Genomic DNA, 24,239 nt, shown 5'->3' on the forward strand with positions numbered 1-24,239 from the left:
AACAAAGAAAAATCTTAACTAGGTACAGACTCAGTGAGCACAGTCTCGCGATCGAGAAAGGCCGTCATAGGCAGACCTGTATCCCGAGAGAAGACAGACTATGCACCCACTGCACACTAAATGAAGTGGAAACCGAGCTACACTTCCTAACCATCTGTCCATTGTACCAAGACATCAGAGACACATACTTCCCACAGATTACAACCACACACGGAGATTTTGAAAACATGACCAATGACAAAAAACTCCCATATCTGCTGGGCGAAGTACAACAATGTGCAAACACAGCAGCAAGATTTGTGAGTTGCTGTGATAGGAGAAGGATATCAAATGGAACACAACCACCGTAAAGACTAATCATTGTGTATATGCCTGCACTATACCTGCATCGAGTGATCTTGAACATAGAAGTTGATCTATTGAAGAATCTGACAAAGTACATAATTTTTGTTTTTGTTTTGATTGTATTGCTGTATTGTTGTACTGTTCTTTCTGCTTTGGCAATGTAAACGTATGTTTTCTCATGCCAATAAAGCCCTTTGAATTGAATTGAATTGAGTGAGAGCTTTAATGCAGCTGGTGGTGTCTCTCTCCTGATCATTCAACGATCACCTCCTCATTATCAACGTGCGAACACATTTCTACTTTCCCACACTTGAGCCAGCCTCTCTGTCTCTCTCAAGTGTGCACAGGGAGCCTCTTCCATCGCCTTGAGCCAGCCTCTCTGTCTCTCAAGTGTGCACAGGGAGCCTCTTCCATCGCCTTGCTACAAGTGTCCGGACTGTGGAACGCAGCGGCAGCGACACAGTGAATGGCATTCCCTCACCCGGTGTGGTGACCCTCATATGCAGGGCTTTCCCTCACCCTGTGTGGTGTGTGGTGACCCTCATATGCAGGGCTTCCCCTCACCCTGTGTGGTGACCCTCATATGCAGGGACGTGCAGAGAGCGTTAGAGAGGCAGGGGCTGAAAGAGGGCACTTTTGGACAAACATAGATCTACAAGCTCACAACGCGTCACACTGCGACTGCGTCGTGCTGTGAGCTTGTAGATCAGCTATTTTCGGGGCGCAACCCAGCACTCTTTAGCTAGTGGAGATGCAGTGTAACGACATGGATTTCTAAATGTGTTCAACACAGGAGTATTCGGGGGGGGGGGGGGGGGGGGGGAAAGCAATTGAATGCTGCCTTCCGGCATGGCATAGAAGGGAGTGGCATTTGCATTTCTTTCACTATAGTAAAATGCTTCATTCGTGGTCTTGACAGGGCAGTTGTTTTACAGACAGGTAAAAGGGCAGGGGCTGAACCCCCTTTGATGTCTGTGTGCACGTCCCTATTATGCTCAGCTAGCTAGGCCATGCTGTTGAATGGGGGGTATATAGACTATGTATAGAGTCTGAGGTGTTATAGGAAGGTATAGTGGTACCCCACAACTTAATTAAACTGCTAACGCCATAAAGTTGAGACAGTTGAGAAGGGTCATGGAGACACGCCCCTGGCGGCAGAGAAATTTGCCATGGTCGAACGCATGCATACATATACATACACATTCCTGTATAACATTATCAGTATGCCCCCCATGCCTATTTATTTGGTTGTTTGGGTGGGTGCTACTGTTTGTTGTAGCCCACAATTAAAATAATCATCTATAGATTATCTCATTATCTCAATTGTGCTGTAATGTTTTACCGTCTGTTTATAATTTCTGAGTCCACAATGAAAGTGGAAATGAATGGCTTGTTGTCTATTCCAGATGTAAAAGCCTTCTCTCTCTCACACCTCTCTCTCTCCCTCCCTCCCCCTTTCTCTCTCCCCCTCTCTCTCTCCCCCTTCCCTCCCTCCCTCTCTCCCTTTCTCTCTCTCTCTCTCTCCCCCCCTCTCGCTCTCCCTCTCCCTCCCTCCCCCATCCTCCCCCCCCCCACTCTCTCTCTCTCTCTCGCTCGCTCTCTCTCATGCGGGCGGGGTGAAAGCGGGTGAAAGGCTCTGTCTAAATCAGACTTCTGTTGAGCAGCTGCTGCTGGAAGTGAAGTAACTCCAGAGATAGCCTCTCTCTCTACTAGTAGTCAGTCAGTCAGTCAGTCAGTCAGAAGAGAGTAACGCAAGGCGGGCGGGGAAGCATCTGATCCGGGAAGGGAACGGCCGGGAAGCCGCGGTCCATTTTACGCACGCACGGTGCTTTTTGGAAACTGGATGTTAAACCTAAACCCCCTAATACAAGAGCAGCTCCTCTTCCTTTTTCCTCACCTCACGTTTTTCAACGTTCGTTGACGTGAAAATAGAGACAAAATAAATATTTTCCCGGCGGGATATTTGTCTGTTTTTGCGGTTAAAAAAAAGACATTGTAAAAATGGAGACATTTACCCTCTTGAAGATGATTCCGCTGGTGGTGCTGCTGTTGGAGACGGTCTCGGCGACCAAGCTAAACGTTCCGCGACTGAGGTTGTCTTACAAAGGTAAGCAATTAACATATTAAAGGTTAGTTATTTACTGTTTATAAGAAGACGTAGTAGCCTACGTTTATTCTTTAGCCTTGTTTAACCCCTGACTGGGTAGTTTTTTTTCTCCAAACCTAAAAACCATGTTTTAATTTGTTTTAACGTGGGCTTATTAAAATGCTACATCAGGTGAAAACAATAACCTATAATTGCAGCATAGACAGAACCTCTGTCTTACTTCCCCTTTTAATGTGTGCGTGCGTGCAGTGCGCGGCGTGCATGTGCTCGCATCACGCTGCAGGTGACAGCGAGGCTGGTCTTATTTCAAAGTGTCATACGCACTCATTTCTTGGACTTGGACACACACAGTGCCGTTTCAATGCGCTTATGTCTTCGTGAAAATCAAATGAGGCCTACTTCGTTGTTTTCAAAAAAGAAATACGTGCATATAGTTCATCATAGCCTAATTCTCACCCTACTTTAATTCTCTTCCTGGTGGTCTCTAATATATATAAGTGGTAAATCCTGCTACTGTTTGAGGGATATATATTACGGCTGCATTTATATCCAGCAGGCATGATGTTTATTTGGCGGTTTCCTTCCAGCTTGGCACCGTTCGCAGGGCAGGCTAGGGCTTCGCCCCGAGGAGCGAGCGAGAGCTTGGCGTAGTTTTCACCGTTTTGCGGTCAAGTTCACCGGGGGGAGAGTGCAGCGTCAAGTCGACGTCTCCTCCTACATGCTGCTGCTGTAAAAGTTTATTAGGGAGGGCTGCAGGATGCGTGAAAAACAACAAAACAACGTTTCCCATTTGGCGTTAGTTAGATTAAAATAATAGAACACACACACACACACACACACACACACACACACACACACACACACACACACACACACACACACACACACACACACACACGTGTGTGTTAATTTAATAATTTGTCTCATATGGTCATTAATAATAGTACAGTATTTATCTTTAACCTTTCTCAGTCTGTTCCATTCGCCCCTCAATTTTTGCCCTCTCCCAGATTCCTTACTCTGTCTCTGTTCCGTCCCCATGTCTCTCCTCCACAGGTATAAATTTCTCCCCATCCACTACCACTATCCATTCCTCTCTCTCTCTCTCTCTCTCTCTCTCTCTCTCTCTCTCACTCCCTGGAAATGAACGGTTTGCTCATTGTTCGCCAGTCAGTCTACCTATGACTCATTCAGCTTTAGTGATGATAATAAAAAGGAAGGGTCTGTATTGTGTTTGTATGTATGGTGGTGTTGACTTGTAATGGAAAACCCTCACAGAGTCACAGTGGTTCGTTCCATTCAGAATGAGCCTGCAGGGCGGACAGGGTCTGCAATCATCAGTGGTAGAAATCACACAGGATTTCCTCGTGTCGAGCTCCACTTTTCAGGAGAAAAATCGCTCATAGTGCCCTCCCTGGTCTTCCTGTGTGCGTGTGTGCGTGCACGTGCGTGTGTGTGCGTTAGTGTGAGAGAGAGTGAGAGCGTCATTACAGCTTAAAGAGACGGACGGATAAATGGGGAGATGCCTGGCGCAGTGGAAGATAATTGTGAGCGTTGAATTCAAATGGTGCCAGGCTGTGGCAGTTAGAAGTCTAAGTGTCAGAATCCAGAAGGTTTGAATTTCGTCATTGCTGGACCGTCAGAGGGAATTGTTCAGAAAGTGATTTTAAGACCAAGTACAAGGGTGGGGGATTTCTACAATGGTTCAACTGGTAAACACATGGTTAACGCTGTGGCATTTCAGTTAATCACTGAAGCCATTTCCAATGTGTGCGTGTGTGTGAAGTATAAACCTGAGAGAGGTTCCGATGCTGATCAGTAGGAGTTTCCTGTCGAGCTGACCTCTGTACTGACCCCATAAGTTAGCCGTTTTGACATCATATACCCCACTCATTTATTTATTCTCTCTCTCACTCTCTCTCTCTCTCTCTCTCTCTCTCTCTCTCTCGATGTCTCCCAACCTTTTGTCATCGTTCAGGCTACTTTCTCACACTTATTTCTGTAAAAAAAGCCTCTCTCTCTCTCTCGTTCTCTCTCTGCAACTCTCTCTCGCTTACTAGGCCGGAGGGAATATCTGTTCCCAGAGGAACAAAGAGCTAATTTAGCAACAGGAAAAGCTGTCATTATCTCATGACTCATTCCAATCAATTAGCTATAGTAGTTCAAGCAGTTATTTACCTCCTATTTTATAATCCATGTTCTCTTCTCTTCTCTTCTCTTCTCTTCTCTTCTCTTCTCTTCTCTTCTCTTCTCTTCTCTTCTCTTCTCTTCTCTTCTCTTCTCTTCTTCACCTTTACGTACAGCACCTCCTCTCTCCGTCGTTCTTTCAGACTTCAAACACAAGGTCCAGTATTTGTCACTGATATAGAATAACCCCCTCGCACACAACCGCTAAAAAGCTCAAAGCTTCAATGCAAACTTCAATCAGGCCCTCCACCAAAACCTCTTAACTGCGTGCGTGCGTGTGTGTCAGTCAGATTTAACTAAAGTGTGAATGGACAGGCCGTCAGGGACTTGGCTGTGTTTGGGATGGGAAATGGGGACAGCCCTTAAAAGCCTTGGCAGTGGAAAACTAAGTGTTTGCGTGAGAGAAACACAGACGGTGTGTGTATGTAGTGTGTCTGCGTACAACATATGCATACATAGTCTAAATGAGTAAACGTGAGTTGTGTGTATTTTTGTGTTTATGCACATACATGTGAGCACAACTCTTGTGTGTGTAGGCCCTGTGCGACGATTGTGAGCATGCACTCTTTCTCTCCCTAATAATAATCACTATCGCAAACATGCATATGCTCATATTCGCTCTCTGAGTGATGTGCTAAACAGAGGTTTGGAACAGACATTTTAACTGGTTTTAAAACGGAGGTTTAGAACATGATGTTTTAGAACAGTTTGGAACATTCTGTCTTTCTCTTGTTATCTATTGTCTTGAAGGACACTCGTGTTCCCCATTCTTTCACCTTCCTTCTCGCGTCCATACATTCATTTGATTTGGCCTCTTTCATCACTCTTTTGCTTTTTGCTCTCTCTCCAAATTTCTGCAATCCGTCCACTCTTACTTATTTACCATCTATTCACCTCTATTCCCTAATGCCTTTCACATTTTTATTGTAAATGTAAAAGCCACCTCCATCATTCAGTAGTGATACTTTTTCCACAGATTTCCTCTTTCCCTTCACCTCCCTTGCATCATGTTCTATATCCATCCATACATCTTCAACCGATTATCCGTAGTCGGGTCGCAGGGGCAACATTAGTGACTTCCTCCTGGGGGATCCTGAGACGTTCCAAGTTCAGTGAGTCTATGTGTTTCCTCTAACTGCGCCTTGGTCTGCCCCGGGGTCTCCTCCCAGTGGGACGTGCCTGTAGGACCTCCCTAGGGAGACGCCTGAGAGGCATCCTAACCAGATGCCCGAACCACCTAAGCTGGCTCCTTTCCAGGTGAAGAAGCAGCGACTCTACTCCGAGTCTCTCTCGTGTGACTGAACTTCTCGCGACCTTAGTCTTTCGGTCATGACCCACACTTCATGACCATGTTCTATTCTGAATATTTAATTCATTTTTCCATATTCATGCTCTCTCTCTCTCTCATTTGTGAAAATCAATGTGCATTGTCCACTTTCATTATAATTATCTTCACTCTTTCTACTCCCTTCTTTTCGTTTGTTTTCGCTGTCTGTCTTTTCTCTTGTTTTAACCTTTCAACTCAACAAGTTTTGGAAATCTGCTGTTGAATGGGAGGTGGGTACACTGTCGCATTCTGTCGCAGGTTGTAGGGAAACGTCGAAAGCCGACAGAGCAAGCTTGGTCAGCTTTCGACCATCAGATAGCAGCAACAAACCAAAAGATGTTTTTTGTTTGCACCATAGTAGCCGTCTGTCGGTGTCTGCTCAGGTGCATTCAGAAACAGTTTTTCACACCTTCCAACCTATCTTTAGGGGGAATGGTGCTCTTGGTCCAGGATTTGAACGAGCAACCTTCTGTGTTCTGACACCCACCCCTCCCTCCCTCCAGCACTACACAAATCATACAGTGGGGTTGTTGTAGGAGATAGAGTTGAGAGGCTGTGCGTCTGGTATGCAGACTTGTTGACAGACACACCTCAGGAACTGTCATCTCCTCTGCTGTCTCACTCCACATCGCTCACACACACATGAATACTGTGTGTGTGTGTGTGTGTGTGTGTGTGTGTGTGTGTGTGTGTGTGTGTGAGATGTGTCAGCTGCATCAGCAGTAGTTATTGTGTGTGTGGTGTGTACGTTAGGGCATTGAGCCGGAGGTGTCAATGTGTGTTTGCCATGGCGACAACATCTCTTTGATGTGATGGCTCCCAGACAGACTGGATGGAGCACGCACACACGGCGCACACGCACGCACGCGCAGATGCAGAGAGAAGGCAAATGATTGTGAGATGAAGAGAAGGTAAAGGCAAGAGAGACACTTACAGAGACAGTGAGAGAGAGGCAGACGAGATACCAGAAGGAAGTGAGAGAGGCAGATAAAATAAAACACAGAAAAAGAGAGAAAAGGTCAGTGAGGTGATGCAGGGCCCCTGAAGGAATGACAGAAGAAAGAGAAATGTGAGGAAAGAGAGAGAGGTGGACGCCGGAGAGGAATGCAAGTAAAGGTGTATAGAAGACGGAGAAGTGGAAAAATATTTGAGATAAAGCGAGGCCATGGGATGATGGGAAGTGGACATTGTAAAGTGAGAACAGAAAGGGAGGGAGGTGCCAGTGATTTCTGAAACAAGAATCACACACAGACAGGAATATTTTCATATAGTGTAGTGGTGGGAATCCGTTTGTTTGTTTCGGTGATTCAAGTGATTTTGTTTTCATTCACTAAAAAGATTAGTTAAAATGATCACTGTTCACCATTCAGTGATTCAGCATCTGCCCTCCTCACATAGTCCAGACTCCAATCAATGACATCTAATATTGCTATTTGTTCCAAAAAGCTTTATGCCAAGTTATGCTCATAACAGCACATGCACAATACTTTATCTTGATTCTTGCAAGAAGATTTTCTAATACAATGTGACACAGCTCTGTTCACACAAAATCACACCTGTGTGAAGTGAGGGGCGCTCTTATCATCATACATCATGTCATGAACAACTGAATTTATGTGATTGGTTAGCCGATTTGTTCATCTACATATGATATACTATACTGTATATTTTCTTTGAGGAAGCGACCGAGATCGCTCTCATTCACACACAAGACATTTAGAACGAATCACTCACGGAAGTCAGAACATTGAATAGACTGGATGGCTGGAAGAAAAAAAAGACTGGATGTGGAGAGATCGCAGAGAGTCTGGATATTAAATCCATCACATGACAGGCCAACTCACACTTAAGAGAGAGAGAGATTACGCAATTCCATGTAAAAACAACATGGGTAAGGTTTTGGACAAAGAATCCGTGTCTCTACGCTTGACTGCATGGACTGCCTGCCAGGACCTTCCAACTTCACTCGTCATGCCTGTAAATAGCCATGCCATGCTTACATGAAGGAAATTAGATTATAGCTATAGTATATAATATCTATTTCCATATAATTCACATACAGATAAGCCCATGAAGGGCTGGTAGTCCTAGACCTTGTTCCCTAACGAACGTCTAAAGCAAAAGCAGGTGCACTTGATTTGTTGATTCTTAAGTAAGGAAGATTGACCTCGGTTTCTACAGTACAAAAAGTGGTTTATGTTACATATTTTGTATTAACAAAAGGAATGCTATAGCAAGATCCTCACCCTTTTACTGCCGAATCTGTTTGACTATGACCCCCACATGATACAGAAATATTTATTCAGTGGAATTTCTTCCGTAAGCTCAAGGACGGGACTTGGGTGTGACCACAATTCAAGCACACTTAAGTTAGTGTTTAGGAGCACTGAGGTTAGCATTGGTTTATTGGTAGGCTATATATAAACGGAGGACAATCTACCAGCTTTCAATGTTAAAGCTTTGTAGAAATAGAGATAGAGAATAGAGATTGGAGCAGCTGTTCTCTCCACCGTTCTATAGGATATGCCTTGCCTTTAGGAGTGGCTCGATTGGTAGTCTGAGAATACAGAGAGAGGTGAATATGAAGAGAAGGGGTGTAAAGTAATTAAAAAAAAAAAAACAGCAAGGGAGAGATAGAGAAAGAAAATAATGTTGCATATGAGAGAGAGAGAGAGAGAGAGAGAGAGAGAAATAAATAAAGCTAACGTCTCCTATGACAGAAAATGCACAATCTTTTTATAGTTTCACAAGATGGTATTACATAAAGTGTTAGTGTAACACAGCAGAGAGAGAGAGAGATTATGGAAAAGAAGGGTATAGCGATGGAATTAAAATGGGGACGGTGAGAACATCAAAGGAGAGGGAGTGATGTTTCTAGGAAAGAAACAAGTGTGGGAAGAGAGAGAGAGTATGACCAATGAAGTAATGGATCCGTGAATGGAAATAAAGAACAAGTGATTGATCCATGAAGGACAGAAATAATGTAAAGGCAAATCAAAGGACGGGGAGAATGATACGTCCAATGGGGAGCGGGGAGGGAGGGAGGGAGGGAGGGGGAGGGAGGGGGAGAGAGGGGGGGAGAGAGAGAGAGAGAGAGAGAGAGAGAGAGAGAGAGAGAGAGAGAGAGAGAGAGAGAGAGAGAGAGAGAGAGAGAGAGAGAGAGAGAGATGCAGCAAAGAGAGTGGGAATGAGAGAATGACACAAACAAGGAAGGAGTGATATATGGAAGATAAACGGTGTCTTCATATATCACTGCTTCCTTGTGTGAATGAAGGGAATTGCAAGAGAATGATGAGGGGAGAGCGAGCGAGAGAATGAATGTCGTATCTGTGAAAGGAGAGGAAGAGGGGAATGTGAACGCATGCCAAAGAACAGAAAGAGAGGGAGAGGGAGAAGGAGTGAGTGATGGAATGACTGCAGAGAGAGTGTTTAACGGAAGAGACAAGGGGGCACAGTGAAGATAAAAGGACTCGGAGTCGGAGCCCATGAAACCTGTGGAAAAGAGAGATGGATGGATACGATAGAGAGAGGTAAAACTAAATGAAATGAAAGGAGAACAGAAAGAAGGTTGAAGGAGCAGAGAGAGGAACAGGGGGTGACAGGCGGACGGATGAAAAGAACGGAGCGGTACTGATGGAGAGATGAGTGACGGGGAAAGACAATGCTTTCTTTCAGAAGGAGAGGTTGAGGGTTTGAGTCTCGTACTGCAATGTGGCTTTTTGAGCATCTGTCATGCAGATTTCTACTGGCCTTATACTGTGTGTGTGTGTGTGTGTGTGTGTGTGTGTGTGTGTGCATGTGTGTGTGTGCGCGTTGTGTGCTTGCGCGTAATGTGAGTATTCTGTCTCTTAAGTATTTTCTTTGTGAAATCTCTCCCCCAAGGGCCTTCTCTTGTTTGACTAGTGTGTCCAAGTTAGCCTTTAACAGTGGATGTGTGTGAAGACAACGCCAAGACCCATCTCTCTGTGTGTGAGAGTGAATTACCCAGCCAAAACCAACCCCGGCGAGGAGCGGTGACTACAGCGATGGCTGTAGTTCCAACACGAGTCTTACAAATCTCACAGCAGTGGCCTGGGAAGGAAGGGGGGTGGGGGTGATGAGGGCTGTGCAACTATTTATCTAAACTCTCCACACTCTGCCCCACCCTGAACTGAAAATACTGCCGTATACTTACACCAACACCCTGAAATGAATATGTGCCAACACCATGAGCATAATGTGGACCAACACAGCCACACCATGAGCATAATGTGGACCAACACAGCCACACCATGAACATAATGTGGACCAACACAGCCACACCATGAACATAATGTGGACCAACACAGCCACACCATGAACATAATGTGGACCAACACAGCCACACCATGAACATAATGTGGACCAACACAGCCACACCATGAACATAATGTGGACCAACACAGCCACACCATGAACATAATGTGGACCAACACAGCCACACCATGAACATAATGTGGACCAACACAGCCACACCATGAACATAATGTGGACCAACACAGCCACACCATGAACATAATGTGGACCAACACAGCCACACCATGAACATAATGTGGACCAACTACACAGCCACCACACCCAGCACAGATGTTACCCAAAACTCACACAAATCGGTACACATTATCTCTGGGATCATGTGATCCCATTCCTATTGGCTATGACTGCCTTCCGAAGTTTTGGTAGATAACCTGGCAGTTTGATTGTGTTTGATTGTGTTTCTGTGGTCTGTTCTATAGCGAAAAATGTCCCTGTCCTGTCCTGTCCTGCGCTGCGCTGCGCTGCGCTGCGCTGCGCTGCGCTGCGCTGGGGCTCTAGTGTTTGCTCATCTCTGTTCTGGTCCTCGTTTACGGTGGTCTATTTGTCTCATTTTAATCTTCATACTTCATTTTGTCAGTCCTTTGTGGTCACTGCGTTTATGATGTGGGGATGACACATGCCCCGCAGAGTCGCAGACAGACACGCAACAGTTATAGGGCCGGCCATGGCTGAATGTGTAGAGAGGCCGCCTGGGAAACAGAAGGTCATGTTTGAGGACAAAAGCCCCTGCTTCCCTTCACTCTCCAAGGATTTATTTAATCAAACATCCTCAGCACCTTGTTGTACTGCTTTATTAGACATGTGAGAGCGAGAGAGTTTCTTTGACATGAAAGAGAGAGGGAGAGCTCGACAAAAGGAAGGAAGAGGAAATGAAACGTAGGAAGCACTGAGTGAAATGATAGGAAGAGGTATGAAATAAAGATGATAAGAGATGAAAGGAGAGGTACAATGAGAGTGTTCAGGAAGTATGGGCCGGTGTTTGTAATTCATCTTTCTTCTACTGGATGGAGGCATTGCAAAGTTAAACCCTGACTGAGCGTTGACTTTGAACCCTATAGCAACCCTATTATGGGCATGCCATTATAGGTGAACATTCTGCAAAACTAGGTGGACATTCTGCGAACATGGAAATAGCAGATCGCCATGTAACATGTTATGAAGCTTGTATGTTTGTCATTTTTGGTTAAAGGACGATGTCACCCATTTTCAACCTGTCTGTGTCAACCGCCCTGCATCAGGAGCGGGAGCCCACGGGACCCAACGGCACGGGCGGTAATTAAATACCTGTGGGTGGGAACAGCCGGTCAAGATATCCTCCCGCAATTAACCAGATACAGAGCATATACTTTAGCTGGACAACGCACCGTGTATGTGGAGTCCAAGAGACATCTTCAGGCACGCTCCCAAAGCGTGTGCATGAGCACACCCCGCAGGCACAGAATGGGAGCGTGGCCGCACCTGTCAATCATTAGTAGCTAATCAAAGTGACTGTGTGTGAGAAGTGTGTCTTACCGACGGAGGCGTTTCTTTTCCCCACGACGGACATTCTCTGTTCTAAACCCCTTTTTGCTTATCCCTGTGTGTGCCCTTTCTCTCTCTCTCTCTCTCTCTCTCTCTCTCTCTCTCTCTCTCTCTCCTCCCGTCCCCACCCTGTGCACACTTGTCCGTGACACAATATAATATACTGTATATAGCATACTATCTATAATATATGTACCGTCGCAATATAAACACTTTCCCTCTATCTGTGACTGTGAGCAACTCACACAAATAAACATAAAACAACCCCTCTCTCACCTGCCCTCTCGCCTCTCGCCTGCACACCTGCTCAATCTCAGCGGAAATATTTCTGGTTTAGCGGTGTCTAAACGATAAAATTGCAGGATGGTGCGGGACTAAATGAGACTTAATTTTTTGTTGCGGGCAGGAGCGGCGGACAGGCGGTCAAAAACTAAATCATTGCGGGAGCGGGCGTGAGTGGGATTAATAAAACACACACCGCACAGTTCAGAAACCCATCTAGCAGTGACATCATCGATGGGGAATCCAAGCTAATTCCTGGAAAGTTAGCATGGTATAATGGAAGCAATGGAAGCCTTTATACCACGCGTTAAATAATAATAATAATAATAATAATATACCACGCGTCAATAAAAAGCTGCCTAACGATGTCATTGGCTTTTGAACTGTCCACAGCCCTCGTCTTAGACCCAGACCATGTAGAAAACAAATGGTATCATGAACATTATAGGACCAATTATATGAAAATAGGCAAAGGCTCAACTTATGTAGATAGCATTTTATGTAGACATAGCACCATATAGTATATATGCATAGTTTCATTATATACCGGTAGATATATTCCACTGTTATGTTTGTAGCTTATGTATGATTCATGATAACTAGTCTTTAAGTATAATGTATCCCCATGTTTTTGTTCTTGTAAATAAATAAATCTAGTAAATCGCTCTGGATTAAGAGCGTCTGATAAATGCCTAAATTGTAATTTGTAGGTTGAAATCTTGTGCACTGCCTTACCCGTTATACCTAAACCTTATTTTTGTTATTTTTACTATTACACATTGTGAGCTTCTAGAACTACTATTCAACTATTTGAACAATTTCTCTCTCTCAAAAAAAGAAAAAGTAAATGCCTAACATTTTTATACATACTGTTACTGTAGCGTGCAAGATAGGGCCCTGCTGTAAGCATTAATCTCTGGACCCACACACACACACACACACACACACACACACACACACACACACACACACACACAGGGGGAGGCATCTCCGGTCCATATGTCGCCTCATGTCATTGGTGCATTTGGCTGTGGACCAATGAGAGGTGACATAGAAAAATGCCCAGGGTGATGGGAACCCTCTTATGGGCAGGGGGGGGGGGGGAGACACTCACACACACACATCGAACAAACTCAACGAAGTGTGCTGCGGTGAATAGTTACACCCCACTTCCCACGGCTGCAATCAATTAGTTCCACAGGGATTTGCTGACTAGATGAACAGAGTAACAGACTCTGTACTGTGGACTGATGTATTTATCACACAGAGAATGACACGCATAAACAGCTGACACATGCACACACGCACGCATGCAGGATATGAAACAGTATTAACTTTCTTCTTACATTTTTAGTTTCTCGACTTCGTAAAGACGGAAGGTTTCAGCTGGAAGATACTTGTGTGTTTTTTTTCTGACCTGTACACTGTGTGTGTGTGTGTGTGTGTGAGCAACTGAGCATGTTTCTAGTTACTGCTGTCAGGAGTTGTAGATAGGGAGTTAGTTAGTCATTAGTCATGACCCGACAAACCTGTGCCAGTCTAGTGTGTGTGTGTGTGTGTTCACAGGCATGAGTGTGTGTGTGTGTGTGTGTGTGTGTGTGTGTGTTTGTATCTCTGTATGCATGCGTGCATGTGTGACTGAGTCTTTATGGAAGAGTCTGAGGGGTACAGTGGAACAGTGGTGGTGTGGTTTGACTTGTGTCTCGTGAGGATGTCTGATCATTCCACACAGTATAGTAGTGTAACACAGTGTAAACCTGTTGGCAATGAAATTAGTTTAATGAGGTGTGTGTGTGTGTGTGTGTGTGTGTGTGTGTGTGTGTGTGTGTGTGTGTGTGTGTGTGTGTGTGTGTGTGTGTGTGTGTGTGTGTGTGTGTGTGTGTGTGTGTGTGGCGGAGACAATGATCCAGCAAAGTAGTGGTCCACACACACACACACATGTTCTCTGTAGTGGACCCGAGGGGGTCTAATAGACATCAGATGTGTCACTCTATCCCGGGTGAGCCTAGAATAACACCAATACTACTGTGTGTGTGTGTGAATGAGAGCCTGTTTGAGCGTTAAACTGTGTGTGTGTGTGTGTGTGCGACGCGTGCATGCTTTTACTCAATGTCTGGTCCCAATTTGTACATAAAAGATGATGGGAGATTTGAAAGAGAGCACTATAGATATTCTATTTATCTCTGATTCTCTGTAATAGCTTTTCATCTCACATTTTCATCTGTCTCTCCAAAGGCTCCTCTTTCTTTCACACTCTCTTAATCCCACATCTGTCAAGAATTGCCTTTCTAGTGTCATCTGATCTATCTTCCGCCCTATTCCCTACACATTAATTTCTGATATCAATTGTTTTTCTTAATTTTCTTGATTAATCTTTTTGAAAGTTCTCCGTTCTACTTTCACTCTAGTCTCAACGTCCACTCCCACCATCACTGTGTGTGTGTGTGTGTGTGTGTGTGTGTGTGTGTGATGTCTCTCCTTTCTCAAGGAGATGTCTGAGGGTTTCCAAAGTGCGCTTCAGATGTGTAATGTAATGTACATTCATCATAGATAAGAAGGCCTTCTTTGGTTACATTGAATATAATAATATGATCAGATGAAACTGTTTCCTTGCTATTTACAAAAGGTAATATTTGATCATTTTAAGACTTAACAAATTAACTGCTCCTGGCGGAACGTTCCATCATAAGGAATCCAACTAGCAACTGTTTCTGGCGTAATGTTCCATCTGATAAGTTTTATTATTGATATCAAACCGGATCGGTGGCCTTTCCTTCTTTAGCGATCCTAGACCGGATTGTGCAACCGCGCTGCTGTCCACCTCCCATTATACAGGTTTGGATAAAACGTGCAATGTTCGGAGGTCTTTGCTCATTATCTGGTCGTCTAGATGGAAACATTGGCGCTTTCTAGAGCAAGGATGGATCATTTTAGCTCACTAGCATTGATGCTATTTATTTAGCATTAAAGATGGACGCCCAGACAGGATGTCAGTCCAGCGTGTGCTACATTGAAATCTGCTCGGCAGTCTGCGGTTGGCTCTGCGTCCAGCAAGAGGCAGTATATGGCTTAAGCTGTTGATTTAATCACCAGCTTACAAAAAAACAAAACACCGCCTTCCTTGAATACCATTGGGTTTGGGAGTGAAAGTGAAGTACTTTACAGTATGTAATAATTCTGGCTGCATGGAAATAAATGATGGGGCAAACATGCCAAGTATTCTATAACTACATACCTTCACACAATTACTGCTGTCAGATAAAGGCCATGCACGTTCAAAGCAGTAAACTTTTAGGAATGTAGAAAAACAGCTTTATTTACAGATTGACAAACATGTGTTTGCTATAAAAGAAGGTTGGCAGTTCACTCCAATGTTCTATCATTTTCTTTACTTTCATAGAGACAACGATGTAGGGCAGTCACGGGAGAGAAATTGCTCTGGTGGGATTTGAACCGAGGCCAGGAGGCCCACAAGTGGAGATTAGAGCCAGACCGCTATATCGGCTTGGCCGATACATTGGCCATAATTTATCTTTTTGACAAAATCAGTAACAGCAATTATGCAGCCCATGGTCCCATTTATTTATTTTTTCTTTTTCATTTAACACAAGTTTATGAAGTTTTTTTTGACAGGTTAGTAATAGGCGATTTTGCTTCCTGATTTTCCTTTTAACAATAACAATATATTTTTTTCTAAATAAAATACCCTGTGCATCCTGTTGGCAGGGAGCCACCGCGTCAAAGTCAATGATGGCAGGTTCTGAGTTAGAAATAGCAGATCGACAAGCTCACAACCCATCGTGTTGTGAGCTTGTAGTACTGTACATACTGTATGTTATCTATGAAAAGTAGAGGTTCGGGCCGCTATGCAACCCTCTCATCTAGATGGGGCGGCGGTCGGCTGGCCCACCCATTAGCCCATTTTAATACAGGATGTTTGAATTGGGATTTAGTGGTTAAATAAAACAAAGATCAGATTGTGTAGTTCAGTTACTTGTTTGCTTGTTCATTGTATAATTAACGTAAAATGTTTTCAAGTTCCAAAGTTCAATTCAAAGTTTATTTTTTGTGGCTTTCTCTGATAGCGAGAGAGATTCATGCCTCCCACGTCAGAGTCCTGTGCTTCGACAGCCATCGTGTCACAGTTCAGTTGGAGGAGCAGAACATTTGGCAAACGCAAACACATCTCAAAGTAAATCACGAGACGGCGACCCCTTTGTAGTCCTGGCTGGTTGACATGGCATGATGCGATAATTGAGCTTTGACACGTACAGTGAAACCAGATGATGCTTTTTTTTTGCGTGTCACGTTGGTTCCACTAAGCTGCTGTTTGGGGGGGGAAAGGACACACATTGTAGGCAGATGCGTGGCTGGTGTGCTATAGATGCTGCATGTCATATGGATGTTGCATATATATAATTAGGATAAGGAGACAGCGTGGCGACAGATATGATGAATCATGCATATGTCATTGCAGTATGTTCGTGTTTGTATCTCCCTATTCCATGCAGTGAGTTATTTGCTGGACGTATGGAGCAAACTTTAGAGACAGCAGGGTGGACAGAGTCAGACAGATGAACGTCCATTTGCATATGAATGAGGTTGGGGAAAGAGGGTGACATTACACCACAGAGGCCGCCAAAGATGAATTAATCGAAGAGAGATGGATGAAAGTAGAGAGGAAGTGGGGAAAGGCAGACGGAAATGTGAGAGGGCGAGACAGCGGAGAGACAGAGACAGAGGTCAGGATGGCTGGATGGAATGGACGAGAATGACGGTGAAGATGGATCCACAGAAAAGTAGGATCTAGACAGCCGAGGTGAGAGGTGAAGGTGGACGGATGATAGAAAAGAGAGGTGAAAATGGATAAAAGGTTAGATGAAAGAAACAAGGGCAGCTGAGGGGGCTCGATGAAGAGAGAGAAATGGATCTGGGACAAAACGAGAGAGACAGGTGGACGTTAACATGAATAGATGAAAGCATGAGAGGGTAATGAAGACGGGCAGATGAAAGTGACAAAGACAACTACAGATGGATAAATTGAAGAAAAGGAACAGGTGAAAATTGATACACAGAGCGGTAGAAGAAAGAAGAGATTATGAGATAGGCAAGAAGAGGAGGGAAATGCAAAAGTATCAAAAAGAAGGAACAGAGGTGAAGATTGACAGATGAGACTGGATGAGTATGAGGTGAGTGTGGTGGAATACTGTAGCATGGAGACTGATTGCTGCAGCGCTAACAAGCTGCAGATGGCAGCTGTTTGCTCACCTTTCGTGTGTGTGTGTGCGTGCGTGCACTTGTGTGTGTGTTTATGTGTTCATCTCATAACCATGCTGTTGCTTGCTTGCATGCATGTTGTGTGTTTAGGTGTTTTTTGCACATATTTTGGTGTGATTGGAGATAAAGGGTGAGAACAGTATGTTTCTGTCTGTTGGTGTGTAAGAGGCCGAGAAAGAAAAAAAAGGTACAGTATACCCTGTGGGCTTCTATGAGGTTGCGTTACATGCGCTGCTTGCCTCTTTGTCTGTTTGTGTGTGTTTGTCGGTGTAATGTAGCGGACTGTACTTTGTTTGTTAGCTTTTGAGATTTGAGAGAAAGCTAGACTGGGAGTCTGTGAATCTTCGGGTGAGAAGGGAGGTGTTAATACACAGGTGCATGTCTTCGGTCCGACGTAATTACAGTCCGACACGCAATAGTCCGAAAACCTATACCCCAAACCCTAACCGAACCCTAACCGCACACAGAAGCCACGGCTGAGTATTAACTGGCCACGTACTGTATTGTCTGGTTATGTCTTGACCGGCAACGCATGTCAGAGTCAAGGGTGAGTCTTAACCGGCCACGTACAGTATGTGTCTTAACCGGCCATGTATGTGTCTTAACCGGCCACATATGTAGGAATACTGATTGTCGGACTAACGTATGCCCCCCTTAATACACGGTACATCAGTTGGCTATACTGTATGTATGAGGTGTGTAAGGAAACTAACCAACTTTAATACTCTGTTCAAACTACTCCCTTCCAAAAAACCCACCAGAGCATCAAATCTCGTACCACCCTTCTCAGTAACAGTTTCTACCTCCAGGCAGTCAGGCTGCTGAACAGCTGACCTTGAACTGTACTGCACTGTTTTGTCACTTCACTTTGTCTTTTTCTTGCACTATAGATGTTGTTTATGTCCTGTGTATGTAAGACTGAGAGTGCTCTGAGCAAAATAATTTCCATTGTATTTATACTCTGTATCTATGCACATGACAAATAAACCTGAACCTGAACCTGAACCTGAAGTAACAGGACTGTGGCAGCCACGCTCATGACTCAATGACTTCCCTGTATGCGGTATACAGGGCACGTCAGTCACTAAGTCACTTTGAGTACCAAGAAAACAACAGTGCTAATATAAATTGCATGTATTATTATTATTGTAAGGTCAGGCCAATCAGGCAGTAAACCGTGCTAACTCTTGTGTAAACACATCAGGAAATAATTTAGACGGTAGAATGGTAGAATTTTGGCCACACATTTTGCCATTCAGGCAGCATACAGGCAACTGCTAAGTCTTTCCATTGTTTCTATGCTTTCAGATCATCAACATCTTGCCTCGCGTGCACCATTAGTGTTTTGATGCATAACACATGGAGGAGTGAAACCTTATCTAGTTAAACCCCAAGGCTCAGCACTCTGACTGTGCTCTCCTATTGTGTGAATGTAATTTCTAAGTAGCAGCGTTAACAGGATCTCTGGTGACCCAGGGTGTATGTCTCCCACAATCCGCCCTGTCAAAACAAGGGAGTGTGGCCTGAATATTAGATCTCCACCTAATGGGGACCTGCCAAAAATGTCAACATACACATGCCCCCCCCCCCCACACACACACACACACACACACACACACACACACACACACACACACACACACACACACACACACACAAGGGATTCACAACGGAAATTTACAACCAGGTGTAAATGAAGTGCGTAATGAGAGAGTATTAATCCGCTCATCTGTCATTCACCAAACGTGACGTAATGTCTCCATTTGTGCGGATCGCTTGTGTATCTCATTTCGCCTCTTTCCCAGGCGATTCGCCTTGTGTCGCCTGGTATAATTGAACATCCACGGATTCCACGCCCATTTCATGCCATATAAGGCAACAGGAAATATCTATCCTCGGGTGAAAAATGTCATATCGCAGCCTGCAAAATGCACAGATCCCCATGCTTACCACAGTGAACACGGTGCTCCACAATGCACCACACCACATGAGCTTGTAGAGCGGTTTATTTTGAGTCTCTCGCAATGTCAACGGACTGAACGTTATAAAGTATAGGCTACTCTCAACGCAACTCCAGTTCATTTATTGATTTAAGTTCAAGCTCAGGACCAAGGCTATACAGTACTTGATTTACGTTCAAGCTCAGGACCAAGGCTATACAGTACTTGATTTAAGTTCAAGCTCAGGACCAAGGCTATACAGTACTTGATTTAAGTTCAAGCTCAGGACCAAGGCTATACAGTACTTGATTTAAGTTCAAGCTCAGGACCAAGGCTATACAGTACTTGGCAATTATCTTACCTATAAGAGATTTCTATTGCACAATTGCACACTCGCCTTTAGAAAGGTAAATATATCTGATATTTTTTTATCAGAGCTGCATTGATTAATGGGGGGGATTATATTATGAATCATGCCTATGGCGAATTAATTTGTTCTGGACACGTAGCTTAATCGGATCACGTAGGTTGATCAGCTGATTTTGACTGGTGAGTCTCTCGAACGGACTCAGACAAATCTTAAAGCAAACAGCGCGAGTTATATAATAGTAAGTGCAAACACGCTGATGCCATTCAATAATGTGGACTTCTATTTTTTATATAATTAGCTCTAGTGTCTGTCAGACCGTCATGTTTTGAATCATAGATTGCATGCATATAGGCATACAAGCGCAAGCTGCGCGATACATGATCTATTTAGACTATATAGGCTATAATCTTTTTATATGCTGACCATTGTTGGGGACATAGCGTACATATTTTATTTGAGGTTTGGGTTAAAGGTTAATTGATTCAGCATGAAGAATAAAGCATTCTAAATAAATATACGCATGCCTTGATCACTGGTACGGCACTCTCTGAGCTGACTTGGAAATGAGCAGATTTTACGACCAACGTCCACCAACGTCACGGCCAAGTTCAAATGATGAATTCCACACATAACGTGGGAATGCTCGTAAATGTCCGTACGCTCAGGATATGAGCGTAAACGGCGTTGTGAATCTGGCCCATTCATTCACGTCTACATGTGTTTATTTGAGCGCACACACACACACACACACACACACACACACAAAATCATTCAGAGATGACCACTGAACCCACACACCTTCATCAACACATGCGCATAGCATCTCTCCACCGAACACTCCCAAAACCAGCCTCTGGTCATTTCATTACCACTGTTATTGAGTAAATTCAGCTATAGTGTAGACTGTAGAACACAAACATTATTGACAATGAATGGAGAATTCAGACAGACAGACAGACAGACAGACGCTGCTTTGTGCAGTTCATAAACTCATTTAACTGAAATGAAGAACAACTATTTAGTTTAAACAACAAAGAAACACACTGCCTCTGCGTCTCTTTATGTCTGCACTGTGACAGCATACTGTATGTCTTTATGGGTCTGTGACAGTACTGATGCTTGAGTTTAATCTATTCAATAGATTCTATTGAACTGTCTTTGTCTCTCTCTATTAGCTGTTAAACTGTATCTGTTTGCAAGACTGCGTCATTGTTTATGCCCTTAAATCTAGTGATGGATACTACATTGTTCTACGACATTCAGGATATTACTGTGTATTGACGATTCCTGGAAAAGAGACTAGAGAGTATTCTCTCGCTCCTTCCAGTTATCCCTGCCCTCTGACGCTCTTTGTCTAATAACTCCATTGCTGTTTCCATTCCTGCCTTTCTGTTGGTGTTGGTCTCCCCCTCGCCTGTCTTTCTTCCCACCTATATCTCCCTCTCTTTCTTTCTCTCTTCTGAATGTTCCCCCCTCTGCCTGCCACCCTCTCCCCCTGTCAAAGTCATACGATTTGTCACACACGTTACCGCAGTAAAATTTTGTTCTCTGCATTTGACCCATCTCTTGGAGCGGTGAGCCGCTGCCAAGGAGTGGTGAGCTGCAGCCGTGCCGCGCTCAGGAATCATTTGATTAGTTGATTTGACCCCCCCAATCCAACCCATTGATGCTGAGTGCCAAGCAGGGAGGCATTGGGTCTTTTCTTTGGTATGACCCGGCCGGGGATCGAACCCCCGACCTCCCAGTTTCAGTGCGGACACTCTAACCACAAGGCTACTGTCTGTCTCTCTACTGTCTCTCCTTCTCAACCTTTATCCCTGTACATGTCTCTCCTTGTCTCCCTCTTTATTGTCCTTGTGTATCGTGCCAATCTGTGAAGCCTTATTAAGCCCGACACACACCGTCTGCGACCCCCGCGCGTCGCCGCGCGGCGGACACAGCCGCCTCCATTATTTTCAATGAACCTATCGCACACCGGCTGCGTCCGACGCACGCGGTCACGCCTCGCCTGCCGCGCCGATGCACCGCATCGCACCGCATGCATGTGGCAATGGAATATAGTCAACAAAACTCCCCAGCCGCGTGGTAGCCCGTCCTGTTGGTGTTGCCGTGCGGCTATGGCGCGTGGCAATACTGTGGCGCAGCGGTCGCAGACGGTGTGTGTCGAGGTTCAGTCTTTCTCTCTCTCTCTCGCAGTCTCTCGTCCATTCTTTCCATTAATCTCCCTTCCTCCCTCACACTGTTGCTGAATAGTTTTCCCTTTACTGACCGTGTTCCTATACCTACAGTACTGATTACCCCCCCCCCCTCCTCTCTGTATGTCTTGCCAGGTGCTATAAATCTAGCCCATCTACAAAGCGTATATATATCCCTCTGATCTCTGTGTGCTCTTCAAAAAGCCTCATTTATAAGAGATTTTAACAGGCCTGAATGCATGTAGCCAGCCCAGAACTGAGGCCATTGTTTCTCCAGACACAGCAGTTACATCTACGCGGGCCTCTGACTCGTGCCATGTCTGCCCCCTCAACCATTCATCCTGATGCACGTGGGCTCAAATAAAAAAAACTAACGGCCTATTAGTTAATGCAAGAACACACTGCTGGTGCTGGTGGACTGTTAAAAGTATGCTCTATTTTAAAGCCCTCTCTCTACTGTTGCCATTGTTAATAATGAGTGGGCAGTATTGAGAAGTGTGTGTGTGTGTGTGTGTGTGTGTGTGTGTGTGTGTGTGTGTGTGTGTGTGTGTGTGTGTGTGTGTGTGTGTGTGTGTGTGTGTGTGTGTGTGTGTGTGTGTGTGTGTGTGTGTGTGTGTGTGTGCGTGCAATGCTGTGTGCACTGCGCAGGGCCTCTGAGGAAGATATGGTGTCGTTGGTACAGAGGGGCCTTGTGCTTCAGTCAACCAACACTCCTCCAAGTGACGACTGACGGAGGCATCTCTCTCTCACCAATGCCATGTGTGTGCGCACGTGTGTTAGAAAAGTGTGTCTTGTAGCGCTGCAGTGATCAGTGTGTGTGTGCGTGCGTGTAATTTCCGTGTGCATATACAGGCATACATTTAAGTGTATAAGGGAGAGAGAACATAAGAGAAATAAAGAGAGTGACAGAGGAGTGATGAGAGATGGAGCCCCATTGGCCCCACTAAGACTTACACATATACCTACCGTGTGTGTGTGTGCGTGTGTGTGTGTGTGTGTGTGTGTGACTGTGTGCAATAATATGGCCTCATGCAATATATGGTCCAAAGCTCTCAGAATATTTGTCTAAACCACAATGTCAATATTTAAGAACAAAAGTTGGACATGTGCACGTGATGTGCCATGGCAAAATCATCAAAATTGTACATTCATTAAAAAAATAATTGCCGGAAGTGCTTCAAAATAGGAGCTCTGGGGTGCCGGAGTTGTCTGAGCGCTTTTACTCTGAAAGCCATGAACCGGTAACAATTTCCTAAAAAAGATGACTTTACAAAGTTGATCTTACATTGCGATGATTTTAATTTATACGATATATGATCCAAAAAGCGTTCACATTTTGCGGGAGAGACGGATGAGGAGCAGAAATGAAGCGCCAGCATATCGATCCATTTATCACTACGGAGAGCGCCCTGGATTAGGAGATACGAGTCATTCTTTCCGCCGCGCTAACATGGAAGTCAACGGCAAGCTAATAATTGCCCAGAGCGTTAGCATACGGCAGCCGAAAGTCGATCGGCCAAAAAGAATAATAGGAAAAATTCGGAATATTCTTATCTCGCCCCGTATCATTGAGGATGCGCTAGGACGTCCACCGACGTCCAAGGCACCTCTCGGTTCGAATCCTTAAGACGGCCTGAGGCGTCCTATGTAAAAAATGTGTTAAAATATATTTTTGATGAATGTGGACCATGTGAACTCACTTCTAAGCTTAACCCTAAGCCAATCTCAGCCTTATTCAAATGGACTGTGCCGAAAATGAGCCGTAACCGTAACAAACATAGCTTAATCCGAACCACAAAACATTTTCATTTATAATAGTGGTGGTTTTAGTTTGCATTGTCTGCATTTCAGACTTGGCATTCAAATTACATTTTGACTCCTACAAATATTGATGTATTTGGGGTTTGGACAAAACATGTCCAATTCTGACAGATTTGAAGAAAGAAGGAATGAAGGGATAAAAAGAGACAACCAACAGTACACAGTTAAGTCCTCATTTAAGAGTAAGACTCTTTAAGAGTTAAAATAACTTCAGATTTTACAACGTAGTTCAAACTATAGTTGAACTTGGCCTGCAGAGTCAATGTATGAACCTGTAGACTTGGAAGCTCTCATCAGAATAGAACAGAGAGAGACGTATTTATGGAAGAAGCTACAGTATAATAGGCCTGTTTTTGTTTGCTCCACCACAACACAACTGTTGATTTAACTCCAAGAGGAGCAGCTTGGAAAGCCTTGCACTGTAAAACCTTGAGTGTTCATTGGCCTGTATAAAGGTGGTTGCGTATGTCCTTCATGGCTGTTGTAGGCTGTGCGTGTGCGCGTGCGTGTGTGCATGCAACGTCACTGTTCA

General features: G+C 44.5%; 1 protein-coding gene across 3 annotated transcripts in view; it reads left to right on the forward strand.

Moving 5' to 3' along the window:
* Positions 1–2,030: 2,030 nt before the first annotated feature.
* The window catches only part of sema3bl (sema domain, immunoglobulin domain (Ig), short basic domain, secreted, (semaphorin) 3bl), a 98,190-nt gene continuing 75,981 nt past the window's right edge, over positions 2,031–24,239 (forward strand). For 2 of the 3 annotated variants that reach the window (XM_083770167.1, XM_083770169.1), the window contains exon 1: positions 2,031–2,452. In XM_083770167.1, coding sequence (XP_083626293.1) covers positions 2,347–2,452 — 106 coding nt within the window. In that variant the 5' untranslated portion in view covers positions 2,031–2,346. The remainder of the gene's footprint in view (positions 2,453–24,239) is intronic. The other variant, XM_083770168.1, reaches the window with a different exon arrangement.

The sequence above is a fragment of the Protomyctophum parallelum genome (genome assembly GCF_964188405.1).
Source record: "Protomyctophum parallelum genome assembly, chromosome: 7".
Taxonomy (NCBI): domain Eukaryota; kingdom Metazoa; phylum Chordata; class Actinopteri; order Myctophiformes; family Myctophidae; genus Protomyctophum; species Protomyctophum parallelum.